Genomic DNA, 23,431 nt, shown 5'->3' on the forward strand with positions numbered 1-23,431 from the left:
ACATTGGGCAGGAGGTTAGGAAGTGCAGCTCAGTTTCCACCTCATTTTGTGGGCAGTGTGCACATAGCCTGTCTTCTCTTGAGAGCCATGTCTGCCTACGGCGGCCTTTCTCAATAGCAAGGCTATGCTCACTGAGTCTGTACATAGTCAAAGCTTTCCTTAAGTTTGGGTCAGTCACAGTGGTCAGGTATTCTGCCACTGTGTACTCTCTGTTTAGGGCCAAATAGCATTCTAGTTTGCTCTGTTTTTTTGTTAATTCTTTCCAATGTGTCAAGTAATTATCTTTTTGTTTTCTCATGATTTGGTTGGGTCTAATTGTGCTGTTGTCCTGGGGCTCTGTGGGGTGTGTTTGTGTTTGTGAACAGAGCCCTAGGACCAGCTTGCTTAGGGGACTCTTCTCCAGGTTCATCTCTCTGTAGGTGATGGCTTTGTTATGGAAGGTTTGGGAATCGCTTCCTTTTAGGTGGTTGTAGAATTTAACGGCTCTTTTCTGGATTTTGATAATTAGTGGGTATCGGCCTAATTCTGCTCTGCATGCATTATTTGGTGTTCTACGTTGTACACGGAGGATATTTTTGCAGAATTCTGCATGCAGAGTCTCAATTTGGTGTTTGTCCCATTTTGTGAAATCTTGGTTGGTGAGCGGACCCCAGACCTCACAACCATAAAGGGCAATGGGCTCTATGACTGATTCAAGTATTTTTAGCCAGATCCTAATTGGTATGTTGAAATTTATGTTCCTTTTGATGGCATAGAAGGCCCTTCTTGCCTTGTCTCTCAGATCGTTCACAGCTTTGTGGAAGTTACCTGTGGTGCTGATGTTTAGGCCGAGGTATGTATAGTTTTTTGTGTGCTCTAGGGCAACGGTGTCTAGATGGAATTTGTGGTCCTGGTGACTGGACCTTTTTTGGAACACCATTATTTTGGTCTTACTGAGATTTACTGTCAGGGCCCAGGTCTGACAGAATCTGTGCAGAAGATCTAGGTGCTGCTGTAGGCCCTCCTTGGTTGGTGACAGAAGCACCAGATCATCAGCAAACAGTAGACATTTGACTTCGGATTCTAGTAGGGTGAGACCGGGTGCTGCAGACTGTTCTAGTGCCCGCGCCAATTCGTTGATATATATGTTGAAGAGGGTGGGGCTTAAGCTGCATCCCTGTCTCACCCCACGACCCTGTGTGAAGAAATGTGTGTGTTTTTTGCCAATTTTAACCGCACACTTGTTGTTTGTGTACATGGATTTTATAATGTCGTATGTTTTACCCCCAACACCACTTTCCATCAATTTGTATAGCAGACCCTCATGCCAAATTGAGTCGAAGGCTTTTTTGAAATCAACAAAGCATGAGAAGACTTTGCCTTTGTTTTGGTTTGTTTGGTTGTCAATTAGGGTGTGTAGGGTGAATACATGGTCTGTTGTACGGTAATTTGGTAAAAAGCCAATTTGAAATTTGCTCAGTACATTGTTTTCATTGAGGAAATGTACGAGTCTGCTGTTAATGATATTAGGGGACTCTTCTCCAGGTTCATCTCTCTGTAGGTGATGGCTTTGTTATGGAAGGTTTCTCTCTCTCTCTCTCTCTGTGTCTCTCTCTCTCTCTCTCTGTCTCTCTGTCTCTGTGTCTCTCTGTCTCTCTGTGTCTCTCTCTGTGTCTATGTTTTACTGCCCAGTCAGTCCGATCAGATTGGGACAGCCAAAGCCTTTTTAAGAGGCAGCAGTCCCTACACAGTCCTGACAGCTAATATGTTGACTGAACTATTTTTATTTGTTTTATTTGAGAACTAATGCCTCTCTTTCGTTCTCTTTGTCCCTCTCTTTCTCGTTCTCTCTTTTTTCTCCCCTCGCAGGAGACCAAAATCGATTGTGTACGAGTGGCCACTAAAGGTAGGACTGGCGTCTGTTGGCTGAAAGTAATCTCACCACTGTTGATTGAATTGCGTTTCCCCTCTCTCTCACACACACACGAGGATTGTTTTAGCTCGACCACAGGGCTATAGTGCTGTACGCAGCTCTTCTAATCTGCTACTCATGCTTTTCAAAAATTAATGTCTGCTCTTTGGCCGCTCACCTTTCTCCCTCTGTCAGTTTGATAGTGTGTGCTTGTGTAAAGTGTTAACAGTCATAAGCATGGAGCTGTGTCCTATTGACAATTTCAAGCTCACGTCACATTTAAGTAAACAACAGTAGCAAATTAGGTAAAATATGGCACTTTTTTTTAAAGAACTTAGACCTTGGAGTCAAGTATAATTGTTTGTCTTGTTTCTAACAGAACCCCAAAATGTCCACCAAAATAAATGAAGTCACTATTCCACTCTAAAGTGTGTGGTAGTTTGATACGCCGTGTATAGTGCTAATAGCCTGTAGGCCCTATAACTGAGCTAGGCTAGCCAAAAAGCACACGCTCCAACTCTCACAAACCATTAACCCCCCCCAACACAGGAAATGTCGAACAATCGTAGAAAAGGGGAAGCATTTTCATTGGCCGCAGATGGTCAGAGTTCTCTGGCCCAGAATTCTGAAATATTTGCATATTAGCATCCAGCGGAGATACTTACAAGCTGCGGCCTCCTCTTTTCTCTAGCACTACGCATTAGTGTGCCGCCGATCAGCAATGTAATTGTGTACAGATGGTAGATCATCTATTTTCCTTACTACATGCCGTCTCTCGCTCTCACGGGGCCAAGACTGGGCTATAATGCTAATGAGCACTAGTTCCTGTGTTGTTTCCAGTCCTTTTTAGCCACAGACGCTAAGCACGTTTGAATTTAGAATCCCCCTCTTGCCCATCATAGATTATGAAAGGACTGTTTTAATGCTTTTTTTGTTGTTTTTGATTTCGTTATAGTTTATGGCGGTTAATCAGATTTTATTGGACCTGAGCGTTGGCGCATTAAAGTAGCATCTGCTAATAGGTTCAGCACCTCTCGGGGTACCTGCCAGTCATAGCGGTGGCAGCCAATCAGATCCCCAGAGGGGGCTGTGGTGCGGGACAAACTGCTCATACAGAAGGCCATAACCATGACAGTGAGAGAGCCTGAACTGAATATTGAGGATTTTAGTGGCTCTAGCAGAATGTTTATATTCAGTCTCATATCTCTAGAATGGCTCCCTCAGGTTTGTATGAAATCCCTGTGTTAGTTCCCTCCCTGCTGTTCACGAGCACACAACACAAACAAGTAATTAACCAAGCTTCTGGGACGATTACTAATGTATAGAAACATAACCGTTACAAAACCAATGCCAAGCTTGTGAACTATATGTAACCTTCTATTCCTCCCTGAGAGAAGTATCTATTTCTCTCTCCCTCCTACCGTTTCTCTGCTCTGTGTGATTAGGAATGTTTTCCTGTTTGCCTGAGTCTCTTGGCTTCAACCTTGCCCTCTTCTTCTTCTCCTTCTCCCTCTACTTCCTGCATGTTGGCCTGGAACAACTTGTTATTTTGCCTTAGCCGCCATAATCGTGACACAGCTCACCACTCCCTACATACGCATCGCCCCCGCGGCTGGCGACAACCAACTAACAGGTCAGACCACCACTACAACTTCCCAGCTCTCTCCTCGTGTGTGTGTGTGTGTGTGTGCGTGTGTGTGCGTGTGCGTGTGCGTGTGTGCGTGTGTGCGTGTGTGTGTGTGTGTGTGTGTGTGTGTGTGTGTGCCAAGGTTCATAATGTATGTCTGTTTGTGCATTCTAATGTTTTATAACATCTGTTTGTTACATTTTGTAGCGTGTGTCTCTTTAAGTCTTAACAAGATGTGCACTGCCATGTTTGTTGAGAGACCGTCAAGGGTTAACTAGGTTACCAGATATCTTATTTTCCACTTTGTATTCATACCTGTCATTTGGTCAGTATTTATCCTATTCATATCTTACAGATAGTGTGACATGGGATTTAGTACCTTGAACACCTGGTTGTGTTGCAAAAACATAGAATGAGCTCATTTTCATTCAAGGCAGATGTAGGAGTTGTGAGTGGGGAAAAAGATCAATACAGGCCTCTGCAGCGAGCATGAAACCGAGAAGCTACACACTCTGGCACGACATCCTGCTCAACCTGCTGTCAGAAAATGACATTCAAATATTTACCAGGCAGGCGCGGCTTCAAAGGAAAGGTGACAACTTTCCTCCTTCTGTTTATACACGAAGCCAAATGATTCTACCCAGTCACACACAGTCAGACACTGTGAAATGGAAAATGTTCTCCTGTGAAATATTTAACTATGGACGTTTTAGGCTTGTTCCAGGTCATGGGGAATGAACATGATTTTTTGAGGGGAAGAAAAGGGAACATTAGGTGGATGCAATGTCAAAAGTACTGCTGGGAAAGACATGTATGTTCAAAACTTTGGACTTGAGTACAAATTGTGTTACGAATTTGCAACATAGTTTGACTCTTACAATTTTCAATTTTCCCTTAAGTTATGAAACTTAACCAACTGCTACCAGTTAAACTCCAGTTAACATTTTCTAAAAAATGAGTCAGAAACGTCTAGTTTTAATACAACATGGACAACAACGTGTCGATAGGAGTGACCTGGCAGGGGTCGTTAAATATCAGCATTTGTTTTATTTACACTGTTTACGTCCTAGGGACATGATAAATGTAAGCAGTGGAGGCCGCTGTGTGTTGTTAACCAGCTCTTGTGGTGTTTCAGCCCCGACGTTTACACACCCTCCCACACAGAGTTAGTGGAACACCCTATCCCCCAAAGCACCTCGCATAGTTTGAGTTTGACATGAAACGGCCTCCCTGAAAGCACGAAAGCTTCACTCCCTTCTTCAAAGCCGGAGATATCTGCCGTTTAAACTTAAAAAGGACCAGTGTTTTATGCCTCTTGGGGCATTCAGTTTGCTTTTGACCCATAAACAGAGATGTCAAGGAGAGGATTTGAAGTAGAAAAGCTTGGCGTGAAAGTAAATAGTTAGAAAGTCCAAAACAGCTGGAGATGTTTTGACGTTTCCCGAACAAACTGGAGATACCAAGTGAGTCAAGCTGACCTTGACTGTTCAGTCTTTTAGCTTGGGAATATATTTAAAACCTCTGTTCACATGTGAGCACCCAATGTTTTCTGTATTTTTGCCCACGCAAGGTTTACCTGATAAGAGTCAGACGTCCTCCTTACTGCTTTCCTTGAAGGCCTTTTCCTCACCACCTAAACCCCTCAATAGCTCTCTGGTTATCCAGAGAGCTATATCTAGTGGTATTCACAATTATATGGAATAACTGATCAATTGATAACAGACATTTGCGTTCTGAGAGACTGCCTGCCTGGTAGGTGAATGCTAATGACTGTCTGTCCCCCTCTGGACTCAACATGGAAGGTCGGCAGGTAGCCTAGCTGTTAGGTCGTTGGGTTTGAATACCCGAGCCAACAAGTTGAAAAAAATCTGTCTGTGCCCTTGACTCTAATTGCTCCAGGGTCAGTGTTGATAATGGCTGACCCTGACTGTGACCCTCACACTCAGAGAGTCTCGGGGAGAGTTGGGATATACAAAAAACACATTTCAGTACGACAAATATAAGCACCCATCAGATTATTATTGTCCAAGGACATGGTCAACCTTGGTGTGGAACCTGGAGGGTGGTCACCCTGTCTCTCCTGGGCCCTCTGTACTCCAAGCCTACCCTCTCCTCTCTCCCTTCACTTCACCCAGACTCACCCTTCGGAGTAAAACAAATTCTTACCGTGGAATAAGCCACCCGTTTGTTGGCCCCCCTATCCGTCACAGCGGTAACAACGATAGTGATGGATGTTGCCACCCTTTGATTGAAGTAGTGGTGGAGGCGGGGAGGAATAGATTCGGGGTGTCGGGGAAAATTGAACGACGTGTCCTGACTATTTTTCATCCCAAACTCATTTAGTGTGAGGAAATGGATAGTTCATCAGGCCGCGGGGTTGACGTTCCATCACATTATACTGTGAACAGGAGAGCAGGAGGCTCCCTCTCTCTTTCTGTCTCGCTCCCTCTTTCTCTCCCTCTCTCCTCTAACTCTGTCTATCCCGCTCTCCCCCTTTCATCTCTCTAACTCTCTCTCTCCTCTCGTTTGTTTCTCTCCTTCTCCTCTTCTTTCTTCATCTCTCCTTTCCTCAGAGGGGAAGGTCCCAGTGAAACAGTGGCTCTTCTGAGACGCTGCGAGGGGCCTGGTTATCTCATTGGAACAGATTTGAAATGCCTTGGCCCTCGGTGTGATCACCCGCCACTGCATGCTTGGGGAATAAATTGCTCCCTAGCAAGTAGTCCCCCTTATTTCGTGTTTGTGCGCTGGCGCTCACCACGCTACAGAACATGACCCAGATTTGATTATCCAAACGCAACAGAGGCAACGTGCTCGAGCTCTGTGTCGCCCGAAGACAATGGGTGTGTAAAAAGGGACAGTTAATGAGTTTATCTGGAACTCTCAGGTGCAGGAGCTGAGGCGAGGGCAAATTACTGCTTCATTTAAGGATTGGGGGGGAGGGATAGAGGGAAAGATAGTGGTGCATAAACACATAATGCCAGGAGGGAGGCTGGAGGACAGACAAGGGAGTGCACGGCTGAAGTGTAGAGCAGCTGTGGAAACCAGAGAGAACATGCAGCGGTGAACTTCACCGTCGTCAGTCAAAAATCAGTTTCATCACATGGAATTAAATGTAACATGGCTAGAGGCCAGCTTAGCATAGTATGAACTGTCACACAGTAAGGCATCCGTTTTACAAGGTTGGTCTTTTCCTGCCATATGGAAAACGGATTGTACGTTGCTGGAGTTTTCCAACTCCTAAGCACAGTTAGACCACCCGGTAGACTTGAAGACAGCGTTGTCGTAATGAACTATAACAACAGTGTAGCAATTCCCCTTCTCATTTAAAACCTTTCCCTATAGTCTTACATAGTCAACGCTTCACTGGTAACGGGTGTTGTCTTTACCCTGCATGAGTCCTTGATGAGAAAGAAGTGAATGACGTGACAACCCATAGTGATGATGATGACATGGATCCAAAAATGGCCGCCCGGTGACGGTTGTAACCCATTCTCTTTGACCACCAGGGGCTGCGACCAGGAAGCCTGACGCGGTGGAGCCGGAGAAGCAGACGGACCACACGGTGAAGATCGCCGGGGTCATCGCTGGTATCCTCCTCTTTGTCATAATCTTCCTCGGCGTGGTGCTGGTCATGAAGAAAAGGTCAGAGACTCCCAAACTGTCTTTGTACTGTCACCTGTATGGTACAGATGCAGCCACTAAAAATACTATTTCCACGATCTGTGTCATTTCTGTACAGACAATTTGTGTGTGCAATTAGTGTACAACTTTTTAGAGTCTGCAATTGTATACTATGTGTTGCTGTCTACATTAGAGCCCTTTGTCAACACATGAAGAGTTGGTGTATTGAAAGAAGGTTTGAATGTTTTCCATGCTCCCTGAAGTCCAGCGTTGCCCTGATACTGTAGATTAACAGGAGACTTGTCTGCATCCTGTAATTACATGAAAGGCCAAATCAAATTAATTCCCTCTGATTGTCCCTTCACCTTCAAAACCCCCTGCATCGTCAACGTCAAGGCTAAATCGTTTATTTGATGACACTGATAAGCACCATTTAAAACTGTTTAATGGCACTGCTATACGTTATGCATTGAAATATTCATACCCCCCCCCCCCATCCACTAAAACAAATGCCACTGTATTAATGACCTCGGTAATGGGAATAGGAAAATATTTCAGAGGCTTATCTTGTGGCAGGAAAAACTAGCAAAGATAAGAGGAAAAAATGTATGAAAGCACTATTTGTTTTCAAAGAGCCAGAGATGCCTGTGGCTGTGTAGCTGCAGGCTAGTTTACATTAGCCCTAGTCCAATGCAAGAGGGAGAGGGGGGGGGAGGGGGAGGGGGAGGGGGGAAAGAGGTGGCGAGTGCTACACAGCAGCCCCAGAAACGGATGCTGAGCAGATAGACAAGCGGAGGCTGAGCAGATAGACAAGCGGATGCTGAGCAGATAGACAAGCGGATGCTGAGCAGATAGACAAGCGGATGCTGAGCAGATAGACAAGCGGATGCTGAGCAGATAGACAAGCGGATGCTGAGCAGATAGACAAGCGGATGCTGAGCAGATAGACAAGCGGAGGCTGAGCAGATAGACAAGCGGATGCTGAGCAGATAGACAAGCGGATGCTGAGCAGATAGACAAGCGGATGCTGAGCAGATAGACAAGCGGATGCTGAGCAGATAGACAAGCGGATGCTGAGCAGATAGACAAGCGGATGCTGAGCAGATAGACAAGCGGATGCTGAGCAGATAGACAAGCGGATGCTGAGCAGATAGACAAGCGGATGCTGAGCAGATAGACAAGCGGAGGCTGAGCAGATAGACAAGCGGAGGCTGAGCAGATAGACAAGCGCATGCTGAGCAGATAGACAAGCGGATGCTGAGCAGATAGACAAGCGGATGCTGAGCAGATAGACAAGCGGATGCTGAGCAGATAGACAAGCGGAGGCTGAGCAGATAGACAAGCGGAGGCTGAGCAGATAGACAAGCGGAGGCTGAGCAGATAGACAAGCGGAGGCTGAGCAGATAGACAAGCGGAGGCTGAGCAGATAGACAAGCGGAGGCTGAGCAGATAGACAAGCGGAGGCTGAGCAGATAGACAAGCGGAGGCTGAGCAGATAGACAAGCGGAGGCTGAGCAGATAGACAAGCTGCCTCCATACGCACGGGTGTAGCGCAATGGGTGTTTCGGCAGATTTCTCTGGGGTATGTGCTCTACCCTGCTCTCAGTATCTAGAGCCCTCAAACTTTACTCCTCATCTAATCAAGGACTGATTTAGACCTGGGACACCAGGTGGTGGCAATTAATTATCAAGTAGAACAGGAAACCAGCAGGCTTGAAAGTTGTGATAGTAGAACGCACAAGATGCAATTTCTAAATTCGGAACTGATTCTAAAATCAGTTCCTCTTGTCATGTCAGTCATTACATGATGTAGCGAGCTATTTATAACTTGTCAGAAATGTCCAGATCAACTAGCCAATGTCAGCTAGTGTTTTTTAGCTAGTTTTTTTTAGCCTCTAGATTTTGTTGTAATGTTTGAGTCACTCAAATATCACATAAATACACATTATACATGGCTAAATGTATTTTTATTGCACGAAAATGAGCTTTTAAAACTGGGGGGGGCGCACAGGATGTTGGAATGGGGGCCCGAGTGAAAACATTCCGGAACCCCTGTTCTAAAGGGTAGTAAAGTGGTTTCATACTGTATAGTTGTCAGTAGAGGTCGACCGATTATGATTTTTTTCAACGCCGATACCGATTATTGGAGGACCAAAAAAAGGCGATACCAATCAATCGGCCGTTTAAATTTTAATTTAAAAAAATAAAATAATAATATGTATTTGTAATAATGACAATTACAACAATACTGAATGAACACTTATTATAACTTAATATAATACATCAATAAAATCAATTTAGCCTCAAATAAATAATGAAACATGTTCAATTTGGTTTAAATAATGCAAAAACAAAGTGTTGGAGAAGAAAGTAAAAGTGCAATATGTGCCATGTAAGAAAGCTAACGTTTAAGTTCCTTGCTCAGAACATGAGAACATATGAAAGCTGGTGGTTCCTTTTAACATGAGTCTTCAATATTCCCAGGTAATACGTTTTAGGTTGTAGTTATTATAGGAATTATAGGACTAGTTCTCTCTATACGATTTGTATTTCATATACCTTTGACTATTGGATGTTCTTATAGGCACTTTAGTATTGCCAGTGTAACAGTATAGCTTCCGTCCCTCTCCTCGCCCCTACCTGGGCTCGAACCAGGAACACATCGACAACAGCCACCCTCGAAGCAGCATTACCCATGCAGAGCAAGGGGAATAACTACTCCAAGTCTCAGAGCGAGTGACATCACCGATTGAAACGCTATTAGCGCGCACCCCACTAACTAGCTAGCCATTTCACATCGGTTACACCAGCCTAATCTCGGGAGTTGATAGGCTTAAAGTCATAAACAGCGCAATGCTTGAAGCACAGCGATGAGCTGCGGGCAAAACGCACGAAAGTGCTGTTTGAATGAATGCTTACGAGCCTGCTGCTGCCTACCATCGCTCAGTCAGACTGCTCTATCAAATCATAGACTTAATTATTACATAATAACACACAGAAATACGAGCCTTAGGTCATTAATATGGTCGAATCCGGAAACTATCATCTCGAAAACAAAACATTTATTCTTTCAGTGAAATACAGAACCGTTCCGTATTTTATCTAACGGGTGGCATCCATAAGTCTAAATATTCCTGTTACATTGCACAACCTTCAATGTTATGTCATAATTACGTAAAATTCTGGCAAATTAGTTCGCAACAAGCCAGGCGGCCCAAACTGTTGCATATACCCTGACTGCGTACAATGAACGCAAGAGAAGTGACACAATTTCACCTGGTTAATATTGCCTGTTAACCTGGATTTCTTTTAGCTAAATATGCAGGTTTAAAAATATATACTTGTGTATTGATTTTAAGAAAGGCATTGATGTTTATGGTTAGGTACACGTTGGAGCAACGACAGTCCTTTTTCACGAATGCGCACCGCATCGATTATATGCAACGCAGGACACGCTAGATAAACTAGTAATATCATCAACCATGTGTAGTTAACTAGTGATTATGATTAAATGATTGATTGATTGTTTTTTATAAGATAGGTTTAATGCTAGCTAGCAACTTACCTTCGCTTCTTACTGCATTCATGTAATAGGCAGGCTCCTCGTGGAGTGCAATGTAATCAGGTGGTTAGAGTATTGGACTAGTTAACTGTAAGGTTGCAAGATTGAATCCCCGAGCTGACAAGGTTAAAATCTGTTATTCTGCCCCTGAACAAGGCAGTTAACCCACCGTTCCTAGGCCGTCATTGAAAGTAAGAATGTTCTTAACTGACTTGCCTAGTTAAATAAAGGTGTAAAAAAAAGAAATCTGCCAAATCGGTGTCCAGAAATAACGATTTCCGATTGTTATGAAAACTTGAAATCGGCCCTAATTAATCGTATAGCTATTGTTCTGTATTTCAATCCAATGACTATTCATTAAATACATGATGACCTTCATGTTTTATTAACCGTTTTTTATTTCAGCGATTCTAATCGGGAATCAGGGACCAAATCACATCAGCAGTGGTTTAGTTGTGTCTTTGATGGTCACACAGTGTATGTGTAAGAAAAAGTAGAGGCTTGCGTCTCAGAGTAATAACTAGTGTCAACATTAGTGTTGTTTTTGTTATTACTGCCCAATGTTCTAGTTTGTTGTTCCTTCTTGGATTGTCAAACAGTACATGTGTAAGAAAAAGGAGAGGAATACGTTTATGAATATTAAAGCCACTGCTGTTGTACAAACATGTTATTCCAGCCAGTTCCTGATAAACTTGCTCTCTAAACACAGCTCCAATGAGCTTCCTCCCCTGTCCTCTTCCTGCCCTCGCCCACTCTCCAATAACACTACAGCCCACCTATCATCTCAATAACAGCCTATCACCTTCACTAAGGCGCAGGCTGGCCTTTATTGTCATGGCTTGGAGGCACCTCTGTAGAATGGTCACTAGCTGGCACAGCCACAAAGTCATAAAATATGATTTTAAGCCTAACCTTAACCATACTGCTAACCCTAATACCTAACCATAACCTGAAATTAAGACCAAAAAGCTAATATTTGTTTTCCTACATTTTTAAGACATAGCCAATTTTGACTTTGCAGCTGGCCCATCTAGCGGAAATTGCTCAGTTCTGCCTCCAGGGCAAGACTCATGACAATAAATGTCAACCTGCCACTAATGCACTATGTTACCCACAATTCTCTCCTGCAACACCTGCACACCTGACTTGCCAATCAACAGGTCACTCCGCCCACCCACTGTAACTGAATGTTGTAACTCTGTGGGCCCTCACCCTCTACCCCTCCACGCATGACGTTGTCCCCCCAAGCAACCACCTTGCCCTCACAGTCGTACTAGTAAAAAACGTCACTTTATGCCTCCATATCGTGTTATTTGGGGGGGGGGGGGTTTCATTTCTATATATTTTTCTCCAGTACATTAATATTTTTCCTTTTCCTTTCCTTCCATTCCATTTCCCCTCCTGTCCCCCACCACTGCTTATATCCTACCACCACCCCACTGGGCAGAAGAACCTATCACTCCTACACTTACTACCTGTAAGTAACCCACTTTGTGACTGAAAACGCTTAGCGCCATGCTTTCTCGATCTGCGACCACCGCCTTTATTTACCATGCATGAAACCTCTTGGTGACTTTTCTCTCCTTTCAAACTGCCAGCCAGGGCCTAATTGGTCTAACATTGGCTAGCAGGTAACACCTAGCAGCTAACGGCTAGCAGCTAATGTAAGCTAACGGCTAGCAGCTAATGTAAGCTAACGGCTAGCAGCTAATGTAAGCTAATGGCTATCAGCTAATGTAAGCTAACGGCTAGCAGCTAATGTAAGCTAACGGCTAGCAGCTAACGTACGCTAACGGCTAGCAGCTAACGTAAGCTAATGGCTAATCTACTCACCTCAAGATCCAATTTGAAGTCCAATTGCCAATATCAAAGTGGAATTGCAAATATTTTGACCAGATCATTTATAAATAATGGGTAACATATATAATTGATCTAAATGAATTGAAAACTGACACTCAAATGAGGCAAAATGCTTCTTTCTAAATTGTGACGACGTTCCAGCCAATGCTGTAGTTTGAAAGGGGACCTTGATCAGTCACTACTATTATAAAACAGTTAGAAAATCTATAGACGTAGATACTACTATATTTGTTCATAAACATAAAAAATGGAGAACTCCGTTTTCTCCTTGTATTGTGCTTTCTAGAGTATTTTGTGCTTTATTGACTAAGAGGGAAACTGTTCTCTGTAACCCAAGTAGCATTGCTCCATAACCCGTCCCATTTTCAGAATAGCTGCGCAGGCGTGAGACAGTTTTGTATCCGACACGCCTCTTGGCCTAACCCTGTCCCAGAATCCACCTCAACAGTCAACTCCCATGATCCTCTCTGTCCGTGGTCATTTCGGTGCTGCTCATTTTTCCATTTCTTCTCCATGTTTTAGATCAGTTGTTTTTGAAAGGCACTGTTGACACCATGTAAATTCCTCATCTGTACCCTGGTACAGTGGTGCTAAAAGCCTACTGTGATGGTGACGACAGCTTTGTGTATGATGCTATGCACTCTGTGTATGATGCTATGCAGTCTGTGTGGTGGCAAAGGAGCAAAGAAGGGCTGTAGTATTGTGTATTACAGCTATGCATTTTTAAACAGTATATACTTTCTACAACGCGTTTTGTCAAAACAAGCATTGTGATTGGTTGAGATGCGTTCTAAGCCATGCGTTTTAAGCCGTCCTTCAACAAAAAGCCATTTACCACGGGAGATGCCTTGGGTCAACTGTGCCAGTTGGTTTAGTATTTCCAACTCTGTTGATTGTTCAGTTCATTTGCTTTGATTGAAAACACGCAATCAATCAACAAATTATGTGATTCCGGGAAGAAACTGTTATTTGAGAGACAAAAAGGATGGCAATCATGAAGGAATGTGAGCTGGCTTCAGTTTGACCTGCTTGTTTTCAATAGAGGGGTGAAAGCTCCGCTGAAGAACCCCTGGCTTGGATTTGAATAAGAGCCTGCTAAATGTTCATCGGGAGAGAACACATACAGTGCCTTTGGAAAGTATTCAGACCCCTTGACTTTTTCCACATTTTGTTACGTTACAGCGTTATACTAAAATGATTTTTAAAAATATTTTAAAAATCCTCAGCAATTAACACATAATGACAGTGAATGACAGGTTTTTATACATTTTTGCTAATTTATTATGAATAAAAAAACATACCTTATTTACGTAAGTATTCAGACCCTTTGCTATGATACTCGAAATTGAGGTCAGGTGCATCCTATTTCCATTGATCATCCTTGATGTTTCTACAACTTGATTGGAGTCCACCTGTGGTAAATTCAATTGAATGGACGTGATTTGAAAAGGTACACACATGTCTATAGGTTCCACAGTTGACAGTGAATGTCAGAGCAAAAACCAAGTCATGAGGTCGAAGGAATTGTCTGCAGAGCTCCGAGACACGATCGTGTCGAGGCACAGATCTGAGGACGGGTACCAAAACATTTCTGCAGCATTGAAGGTCCCCAAGAACACAGTGGCCTCCATTATTCTTAAATGGAAGAAGTTTGGAACCACCAAGACTCTTCCTAGAGCTGGCCACGGGCCAAACTGAGCAATTGGGGGAGAAAGGGCTTTGGTCAGGGAGATGACAAAGAACCCGATGGTCACTCTGTCAGAGCTCCAGAGTTCCTCTGTGGAGATGGGAGAACCTTCCAGAATGAGAACCATCTCTGCAGCACTACACCAATCAGGCCGTATGGTAGAGTGGCCAGACGGAAGCCATTCCTCTGTAAAAGGCAGATGACAGCCCGCTAAAGAACCTAAGCACACAGTCAAGACAATGCAGGAGTGGCTTCGGGACAAGTCTCAATGTCCCTGAGTGGCCCAGCCAGAGCCCGGACTTGAACCCAATAGAACATCTCTGGAGAGACCTGAAAATAGCTGTGCAGCAACGCTCCCCCATCCAACCTGACAGAGCTTGAGAGGATCTGAGAAGAATGGGAAAAAATCCCCAAATACAGGTGTGCCAAGCTTGAGGCATCATACCCAAGAAGACTCGAGGCTGTAATCGCTGCCAAAGGTGCTTCAACAAAGTACTGAGTAAAGGGTCTGTATACTTATGTAAATGTAATATTTCATTTTTTAAAACAAAACAATTAAGTTTGTTTCGATTGATAAGAAGATAAAAAAAAATGATTTAGAGTAAGACCTAACAAAGCGTGTAAAAAGTAAAGGGGTCTGAATACTTTACAAAGGCACTGTACATCCCAGATATGATGACATTTTCTATTTTTCTATTCTAGTTATATCCCCCCCTCCCCTCTATATTTGGAGCTTGTTGCTTGGATTTTTAAGGGAGAGTTTTTTTTCTTGGTGACTTCCAGAAAATGCTGTTTGGTTTGTTATGCCCAATTAACTGTCCAATAGAGGGATGAGCGGGATTCTTAAAGCAGGAGATGTGGTGCTGTGTGTCTTTCGTTGCTTCTGACTTTTCTCTTTCTCCTTTCTGTCCCTCGTGTTCTCTCGCTTCCTCCCCTTATCTATTTCTCTCCCTGTTTCTGGTTCCCTAGTCCCTCTCATGCTCTTCCCCTCTCTCTCCTTCTTCCTCCCTCCCCCCCTCTCGCTCCTTCTTCCTCCCCCCCCCTCTCTCTCCTTGGCCGTTTAAGGAGGAGTAATATGGTAAACGGTGTGAGATTATGCCTCTCAGTTCGCGTCAGGGCCGCCCAGCCAAGCTCATGTTTAACAGCGAGTCGCTTGCCGCTCGCCTCAGATTGAGCAGTCACACGCACCCAGCGCTCTAATGAAATATTGAATGCAGTTTGTCTTTGATCCAACATGCCATGTGCCAATTACAGCAGAGAGGGCAGAACAGGTGGAGGCAGGGGAGAAGGAAAGAGAACACGAAGTCTCTGAGGAGAGATAGATGGAGGCAATTCACCATTACCTACCTAGCCCTCCTCCTTCCCTGTATCTGTGCAGTATATAAAGTTGTACTTCATTTTATACTCGCTAACTCCAAAGGTAGGCCAAGGCCTGTCCAGTTTTTTAATTAGCGTTACTAATGGTCCATTTCTCCATTGGGATACATTGAAGTGGAACAGATCAGGTAGTAATTGGTACAGTCTATGATACTTTGTTCAACTGGACTGCTATGAGGTAGAAGTGTTGTATTAGATTGGGTAAGAGCTATAAGGTAAAGAGCACTACGGTCTCCTATAGCCTGAAGGCCGCTCAAGTTCTACATCCGAGCTAAATGCTGAGTTTAGGCTGATGCGTCCCAAATGGCACCCAATTCCCTATATAGTGCACAACTTTTAGTAAAACATTGTGCGGTAAATATGTGAGTAGGGTGTCATTTGGGATGCAACCTGGCTGCGTGACTAATGCAGAACCGCCAACATCCCTCCATTATTTCCCTGGAAGCCTTTTCTGAAGGCTTGGTAAAACAAGAGGAGTAACTGCCTGGGATGAAGGATGAGCTGAGCGGGACGCTTCCTCTCCATCTTCCCTCCCCGGCGCTCCTTTCTTTCTCGCTCACTCCTATACGCATGTGCACGCACGCACGCATGCGCACACACACACACACACACACACACACACTGAGAGACGGAATGTGTGAGCACTTCCAAGGGAATCCAGAGAGAAGGGCCCATTTTTTAACTGTGAGCTTAAAGCAGCCAGGTGGGGCCCTGCCCACCGCGTGAATAAAACCTTAATTAAATCCTACAAGGAAGGTTTCACGCAGAACAAGAATCAAATTAATTACAACAATGGAATGCTCATTTGTCTGGCTGACAGGCACTGTCATTACGAAGAAGAGCAGGGAATTTGGAGACAGGAGGAGGTGGTGGTAAGAGGGAAGACCATTTGGCCCGTCTGTTGGGAGACTCGACAAGGTTGTCCTTTAACTCCCTTTGTCATTAGGGTAACAGGTCATTTGAATGCGGCAAAGCCCAGCGGGGGAATTTACAGGCTGCTAGCCGAACGTTAGCCTTTAGCACACAGCCAGCACGCGCCGCAAATAAGCCGTCCTCTCTGATGCTTGTTACATGAGAGGTGGCAGCACTTGCACGCCGCGGCCCTAATAAAGGTGTCTCACACACACACACACACACACACACACACACACACACACACACACACACACACACACACACACACACACACACACACACACACACACTCCTAGCCCTGTTTGTGTGCTAATGGTCGGCGTACACAGACACTGTCTTCACCTCACCACAGTTTACATTCGCATCACCCTGCGATACGTTAATGGCACTCTCCCGCTTCTCATTCGATTAGCATACATAACCCCTAAAGTGCAGGTGTCTCATGAACGGCGTGGTAAGTAATGCCGGCGCCGAAAAGAGATGGCCGCCTCGCTTCGCGTTCCTTGGAAAATATGCAGTATTTTGTTTTTTTATGTGTTATTTCTTACATCGGTACCCCAGGTAATCTTAGGTTTCATTACATACAGTCGGGAGGAACTACTGAATATACGATTAACGTCAACTCATCATCGTTCCTACCAGGAATATGACTTTCCCGAAACGGATCCAGTGTTTTGCCTTCCACCCAATACAATGGATCTGATCCCAGCCGGCGACCCTGTGCGACGCCGTAAAAGGGGCAAACGAGGCGGTCTCGTGGTCAGGCTTCGGAGACGGGCACATCGCGCTCCACTCCCTAGCATACTACTCGCCAATGTCCAGTCTCTTGACAATAAGGTTGATGAAATCCGAGCACGGGTAGCATTCCAGAGAGACATCAGGGATTGCAACGTGCTCTGCTTCACGGAAACATGGCTAACTCAAGAGACGCTAACGGAGTCGGTGCAGCCAGCTGGTTTCTTCATGCATCGCGCCGACAGAAACAAACATCTTTCTGGTAAGAAGAGGGGCGGGGGGGTATGCCTTATGATTAACGAGACGTGGTGTGATCATCATAACAACACACAGGAACTCAAGTCATTCTGTTCACCTGATCTAGAACTCCTCACAATCAAATGTCGACCGCATTATCTACCAATGGAATTCTCTTCAATCATAATCACAGCCGTATATATTCCCCCCCAAGCAGACACATCGATGGCCCTGAACGAACTTTATCTGACTCTTTGTAAACTGGAAACCACACACCCTGAGGCTGCATTCATCGTAGCTGGGGATTTTAACAAGGCTAATCTAAAAACAAAACTCCCTAAATTCTATCAGCATATCGATTGTGCTACCAGGGCTGGAAAAACCCTGGTAGCAAATTATACTAATTTCCGCGACGCATATAAGGCCCTCCCCCGCCCCCCTTTCGGAAAAGCTGACCACGACTCCATTTTGTTGATTCCAGCCTACAAACAGAAACTAAAACAACAAGCTCCCGCGCTCAGGTCTGTTCAACGCTGGTCCGACCAATCTGAATCCACGCTTCAAGACTGCTTCGATCACGCGGATTGGAATATGTTCCGCATTGCGTCCAACAACAATATTGACGAATATGCTGATTCGGTGAGCGAGTTCATTAGGAAGTGCATTGACGATGTCGTACCCACAGCAACGATTAAAACATTCCCAAACCAGAAACCGTGGATTGACGGCAGCATTCGCGTGAAACTGAAAGCGCGAACCACTGCTTTTAACCAGGGCAAGGTGACCGGAAGCATGACCGAATACAAACAGTGTAGCTATTCTCTCTGCAAGGCAATCAAACAGGCTAAGTCCCAGTACAGAGACAAAATTGAGTCGCAATTCAACAGCTCAGACACAAGAGGTATGTGGCAGGGTCTACAGTCAATCACGGATTACAAAAAGAAAACCAGCCCCGTCGCGGACCAGGATGTCTTGCTCCCAGACAGGCTAAACAACTTTTTTGCCCGCTTTGAGGACAATACAGTGCCACTGACACGGCCCCCTACCAAAACCTGCGGGCTCTCCTTCACTGCAGCCGAGGTGAGTAAAACATTTAAACGTGTTAACCCTCGCAAGGCTGCAGGCCCAGACGGCATTCCCAGCCGCGTCCTCAGAGCATGCGCAGACCAGCTGGCTGGTGTGTTTACGGACATATTCAATCAATCCTTATCCCAGTCTGCTGTTCCCACATGCTTCAAGAGGGCCACCATTGTTCCTGTTCCCAAGAAAGCTAAGGTAACTGAGCTAAACGACTACCGCCCCGTAGCACTCACTTCCGTCATCATGAAGTGCTTTGAGAGACTAGTCAAGGACCATATCACCTCCACCCTACCGGACACCCTAGACCCACTCCAATTTGCTTACCGACCCAATAGGTCCACAGACGACGCAATCGCAACCACACTGCACACTGCCCTAACCCATCTGGACAAGAGGAATACCCATGTGAGAATGCTGTTCATCGATTACAGCTCAGCATTTAACACCATAGTACCCTCCAAACTCGTCATCAAGCTCGAGACCCTGGGTCTCGACCCCGCCCTGTGCAACTGGGTCCTGGACTTCCTGACGGGCCGCCCCCAGGTGGTGAGGGTAGGTAACAACATCTCCACCCCGCTGATCCTCAACACTGGGGCCCCACAAGGGTGCGTTCTGAGCCCTCTCCTGTACTCCCTGTTCACCCACGACTGCGTGGCCATGCACGCCTCCAACTCAATCATCAAGTTTGCGGATGACACTACAGTGGTAGGCTTGATTACCAACAACGACGAGACGGCCTACAGGGAGGACGTGAGGGCCCTCGGAGTGTGGTGTCAGGAAAATAACCTCACACTCAACGTCAACAAAACAAAGGAGATGATTGTGGACTTCAGGAAACAGCAGAGGGAGCACCCCCCTATCCACATCGACGGGTCAGTAGTGGAGAAGGTGGAAAGTTTTAAGTTCCTCGGTGTACACATCACGGACAAACTGAATTGGTCCACCCACACAGACAGCGTTGTGAAGAAGGCGCAGCAGCGCCTCTTCAACCTCAGGAGGCTGAAGAAATTCGGCTTGTCACCAAAAGCACTCACAAACTTCTACAGATGCACAATCGAGAGCATCCTGTCGGGCTGTATCACCGCCTGGTACGGCAACTGCTCCGCCCACAACCGTAAGGCTCTCCAGAGGGTAGTGAGGTCTGCAGAACGCACCACCGGGGGCAAACTACCTGCCCTCCAGGACACCTACACCACCCGATGTCACAGGAAGGCCATAAAGATCATCAAGGACAACAACCACCCAAGCCACTGCCTGTTCACCCCGCTATCATCCAGAAGGCGAGGTCAGTACAGGTGCATCAAAGCAGGGACCGAGAGACTGAAAAACAGCTTCTATCTCAAGGCCATCAGACTGTTAAACAGCCACCACTAACATTTAGCGGCCGCTGCCAACATACTGACTCAACTCCAGCCACTTTAAAAATGGGAATTGATGGAAATTATGTAAAAATGTACCACTAGCCACTTTAAACAATGCCACTTAATATAATGTTTACATACCCTACATTACCCATCTCATATGTATATGTATATACTGTACTCTATATCATCTACTGCATCTTGCCATCTTTATGTAATACATGTACCACTAGCCACTTTAAACTATGCCACTTTATGTTTACATACCCTACAGTACTCATCTCATATGTATATACCGTACTCTATACCATCTACTGCATCTTGCCATGCCGTTCTGTACCACCACTCATTCATATATCTTTATGTACATATTCTTTATCCCTTTACACTTGTGTGTGTGTATAAGGTAGTAGTTGTGGAATTGTTAGGTTAGATTACTTGTTGGTTATTACTGCATTGTCGGAACTAGAAGCACAAGCATTTCGCTACACTCGCATTAACATCTGCTAACCATGTGTATGTGACTAATAAAATTTGATTTGATTTGATTTGTTGCCAGACCTCATAAGCAGCCCATTGGAGTGTGTAATGTGATTATAGAATAGCATCTAAGTACTGTTCTGTGTTCAGGTTCTCAATAGAACCTTCACGTTATGTGATCTGACTAGAGGAACTGGAGTAGGATGGAAAACGGGGACTCGTTGTTTGTCTGTTAAAGCCACCGTTTTCCCACGGTCTTAATGAAATGGGTGACTGTTTACAGTTTGATGGTATCAGCAGCCAGTTACTACACCCAACAGTTACTACACCCAACAGTTACTACACCCAACAGTTACTACACCCAACAGTTACTACACCCAACAGTTACTACACCCAACAGTTACTACACCAAACAGTTACTACACCCAACTGCCATTGTATCAGGGGTCGAGGGTCGTTCAGTTGGGTCGTTGTGGAGCACGCTTTTGTGTTGTGGCTCCGGGGCTAATGAAGGCCCGATGTCACACTCTTTCTCTTGGGAATAAAGGATGTGCCACCGACACTTGTGGCCCTCAGGGTTTAAACTGGTAAACGGTGTCGTGGGTGATTGGAACATTTCTAAGAGCTCCCGGTCTTAATTCAGCTCTGCCTCCAGAGTCAATTCAGACTAGATTAATTTGGTTTGGGAGCCCAAAAGAGCTCTTCTCTTTGTGTCGCTGACTTGATCAGGGATGTTACTGGATCAGCCTCTTGTCTGATGCCGCCATTGTAAGCGGAAGTCAAAGTGCAGATCCAAGTACAAGTAAGAAATTACTGCTCACGCCACGAATATAAAGCCTTGATTCGGCGACTACATTTCCCATTAATTTTGTGTGTTAGGCTACCGTAGGGGGAGAGCTGGCAATTAGGTGTTTTCATTTCTCTCTCTCTCACTCTCTCTCGCACACATTTTTGGGGGTTGGCGTGTTTTTCCCCGGTATCTCTGAAGACTGTTTATTGGTTTTTGTTGATTTTCAGCTAGGCAATTACTGTAGCGACACTGTAAATTACAAGTTGTCTTTCTCTCCAATCTTCCAGGCTTTGAGTTCCTTCTCAGTAACCTTGGTTTTCCAGTTGGTTGAATGAATAGAAAACATACCTTATAGCTGAATTCTAGCTAACATAGTATTAATGTTACACTGTAACACGTGTCCAATCATATCTATGTGTTGTAGAAGTGCATTTCCAATTTTTTTGTGTGAGAAGAGACATTTCCTTTTCCATCAATGACACGACATACTGTAAATGAAAAGGGTTGTATAGCATGTAGCTATCTCTAACATGGAAACATACTCTACATATCTGTCTAGATAGATATGCACACGTCTTTCCAAACAGACTTGATGGAACCAACCATGATTTATGAACTGGGTGTAAGTAGCTTGAAATATTAAAGACTAACATGTCATGATTCTACATGAAGGAATAGCAAAGAGTTCTGTCTTCAGAGTCCCTGGTCAAACATCATTAGGTTTAGTGGTATGTTTTATTTTTCAGTGACTTGTTGGTACAAGAGAGTGTACACAAATATGACTGTTAATACAGTGCTGGAACAGCCTGTTATTTAGACTGTTGGATAGAGCCCTAGGGTGTCAACAGCTAATCCCCACGCCAGCCTGCTGTTTATACAATGAATTCCACTAGCTGGCTCTTATGTCTATGTACGATTTGTTTCGAATGTAGCCTAGATCTCTTATCATGGTCTGACAGTTTCTCTACATGGTTGAATGAATTTGCCTTCACCGAGGTACACTAGCTAGCCAGTGAGGAGGATAGCTAGTCTCGTCTCAGTCTGTCTCTCTCTGTGTGTGTACAGCTCATGTGGAGGCTTCCTCCCAGCATCACCTGCAACACTGTCATTAAACTGTCTGAGTGGTATGGCTTAGTATTTCCCCTCTCCCTCGCACACTGTCCCTCCCCCCACGCACCAACAGATCACAGAAACCATCAGGCAGACGTGCTGTTATTTATTCATCTATAAAGACCAATTAAAATTGCAAATGGAGCCGTCTCAGTCAAATCCTTTATAGGTCAACGTTATGGGTATGGGCTGTGTTTTTTTTTCTTTCTGGTATCGTAGAGAATGTGGAGGATTCATTGAGGTCAGGAATGCTCCAGTTCCTTTAGTACAAAATGTAAATGTGCATTATTGCAGTGCATTAGGAATGAGGTTTTGATTTTGGCTTTGAAAAACCAGTTGATTATGATCAAATAGGATAGCCACACAAATCAGGGTGTGTGTTGATGTTTTTGTTGCCCAGTAGAACATGAGGAATTTAGGACCCCATCTGTACACTCGGTGTGAAACCTAGGATGCTGTTAACGTTGAGGTCTTGTGCTCTTCCCTTCCATCCCTCCATCCTTCCATGTTTCCATCCCTCCATCCTTCCATGTTTCCATCCCTCCATCCTTCCATGTTTCCATCCCTCCATCCTTCCATGTTTCCATCCCTCCATCCTTCCATGTTTCCATCCCTCCATCCTTCCATGTTTCCATCCCTCCATCCTTCCATGTTTCCATCCCTCCATCCTTCCATGTTTCCATCCCTCCATCCTTCCATGTTTCCATCCCTCCATCCTTCCATGTTTCCATCCCTCCATCCTTCCATGTTTCCATCCCTCCATCCTTCCATGTTTCCATCCCTCCATCCTTCCATGTTTCCATCCCTCCATCCTTCCATGTTTCCATCCCTCCATCCTTCCATGTTTCCATCCCTCCATCCTTCCATGTTTCCATCCCTCCATCCTTCCATGTTTCCATCCCTCCATCCTTCCATGTTTCCATCCCTCCATCCTTCCATGTTTCCATCCCTCCATCCTTCCATGTTTCCATCCCTCCATCCTTCCATGTTTCCATCCCTCCATCCTTCCATGTTTCCATCCCTCCATCCTTCCATGTTTCCATCCCTCCATCCTTCCATGTTTCCATCCCTCCATCCTTCCATGTTTCCATCCCTCCA

The 23,431-nt window shown here is 44.9% G+C and overlaps 1 protein-coding gene across 8 annotated transcripts in view; it reads left to right on the plus strand.

The window, feature by feature from the left end:
* Window positions 1-23,431, plus strand: part of LOC139583365 (receptor-type tyrosine-protein phosphatase mu-like) — a 309,931-nt gene that overhangs the window by 215,916 nt on the left and 70,584 nt on the right. For 3 of the 8 annotated variants that reach the window (XM_071414354.1, XM_071414355.1, XM_071414358.1), the window contains exons 13-16: window positions 1,849-1,885; window positions 3,450-3,524; window positions 7,025-7,160; window positions 12,149-12,178. In XM_071414354.1, the coding sequence (XP_071270455.1) occupies window positions 1,849-1,885; window positions 3,450-3,524; window positions 7,025-7,160; window positions 12,149-12,178 (278 nt within the window). The remainder of the gene's footprint in view (window positions 1-1,848; window positions 1,886-3,449; window positions 3,525-7,024; window positions 7,161-12,148; window positions 12,179-23,431) is intronic. The other 5 variants (XM_071414356.1, XM_071414362.1, XM_071414360.1 and 2 more) reach the window with 3 other exon arrangements.

The sequence above is a fragment of the Salvelinus alpinus genome, chromosome 8 (genome assembly GCF_045679555.1).
Source record: "Salvelinus alpinus chromosome 8, SLU_Salpinus.1, whole genome shotgun sequence".
Taxonomy (NCBI): domain Eukaryota; kingdom Metazoa; phylum Chordata; class Actinopteri; order Salmoniformes; family Salmonidae; genus Salvelinus; species Salvelinus alpinus.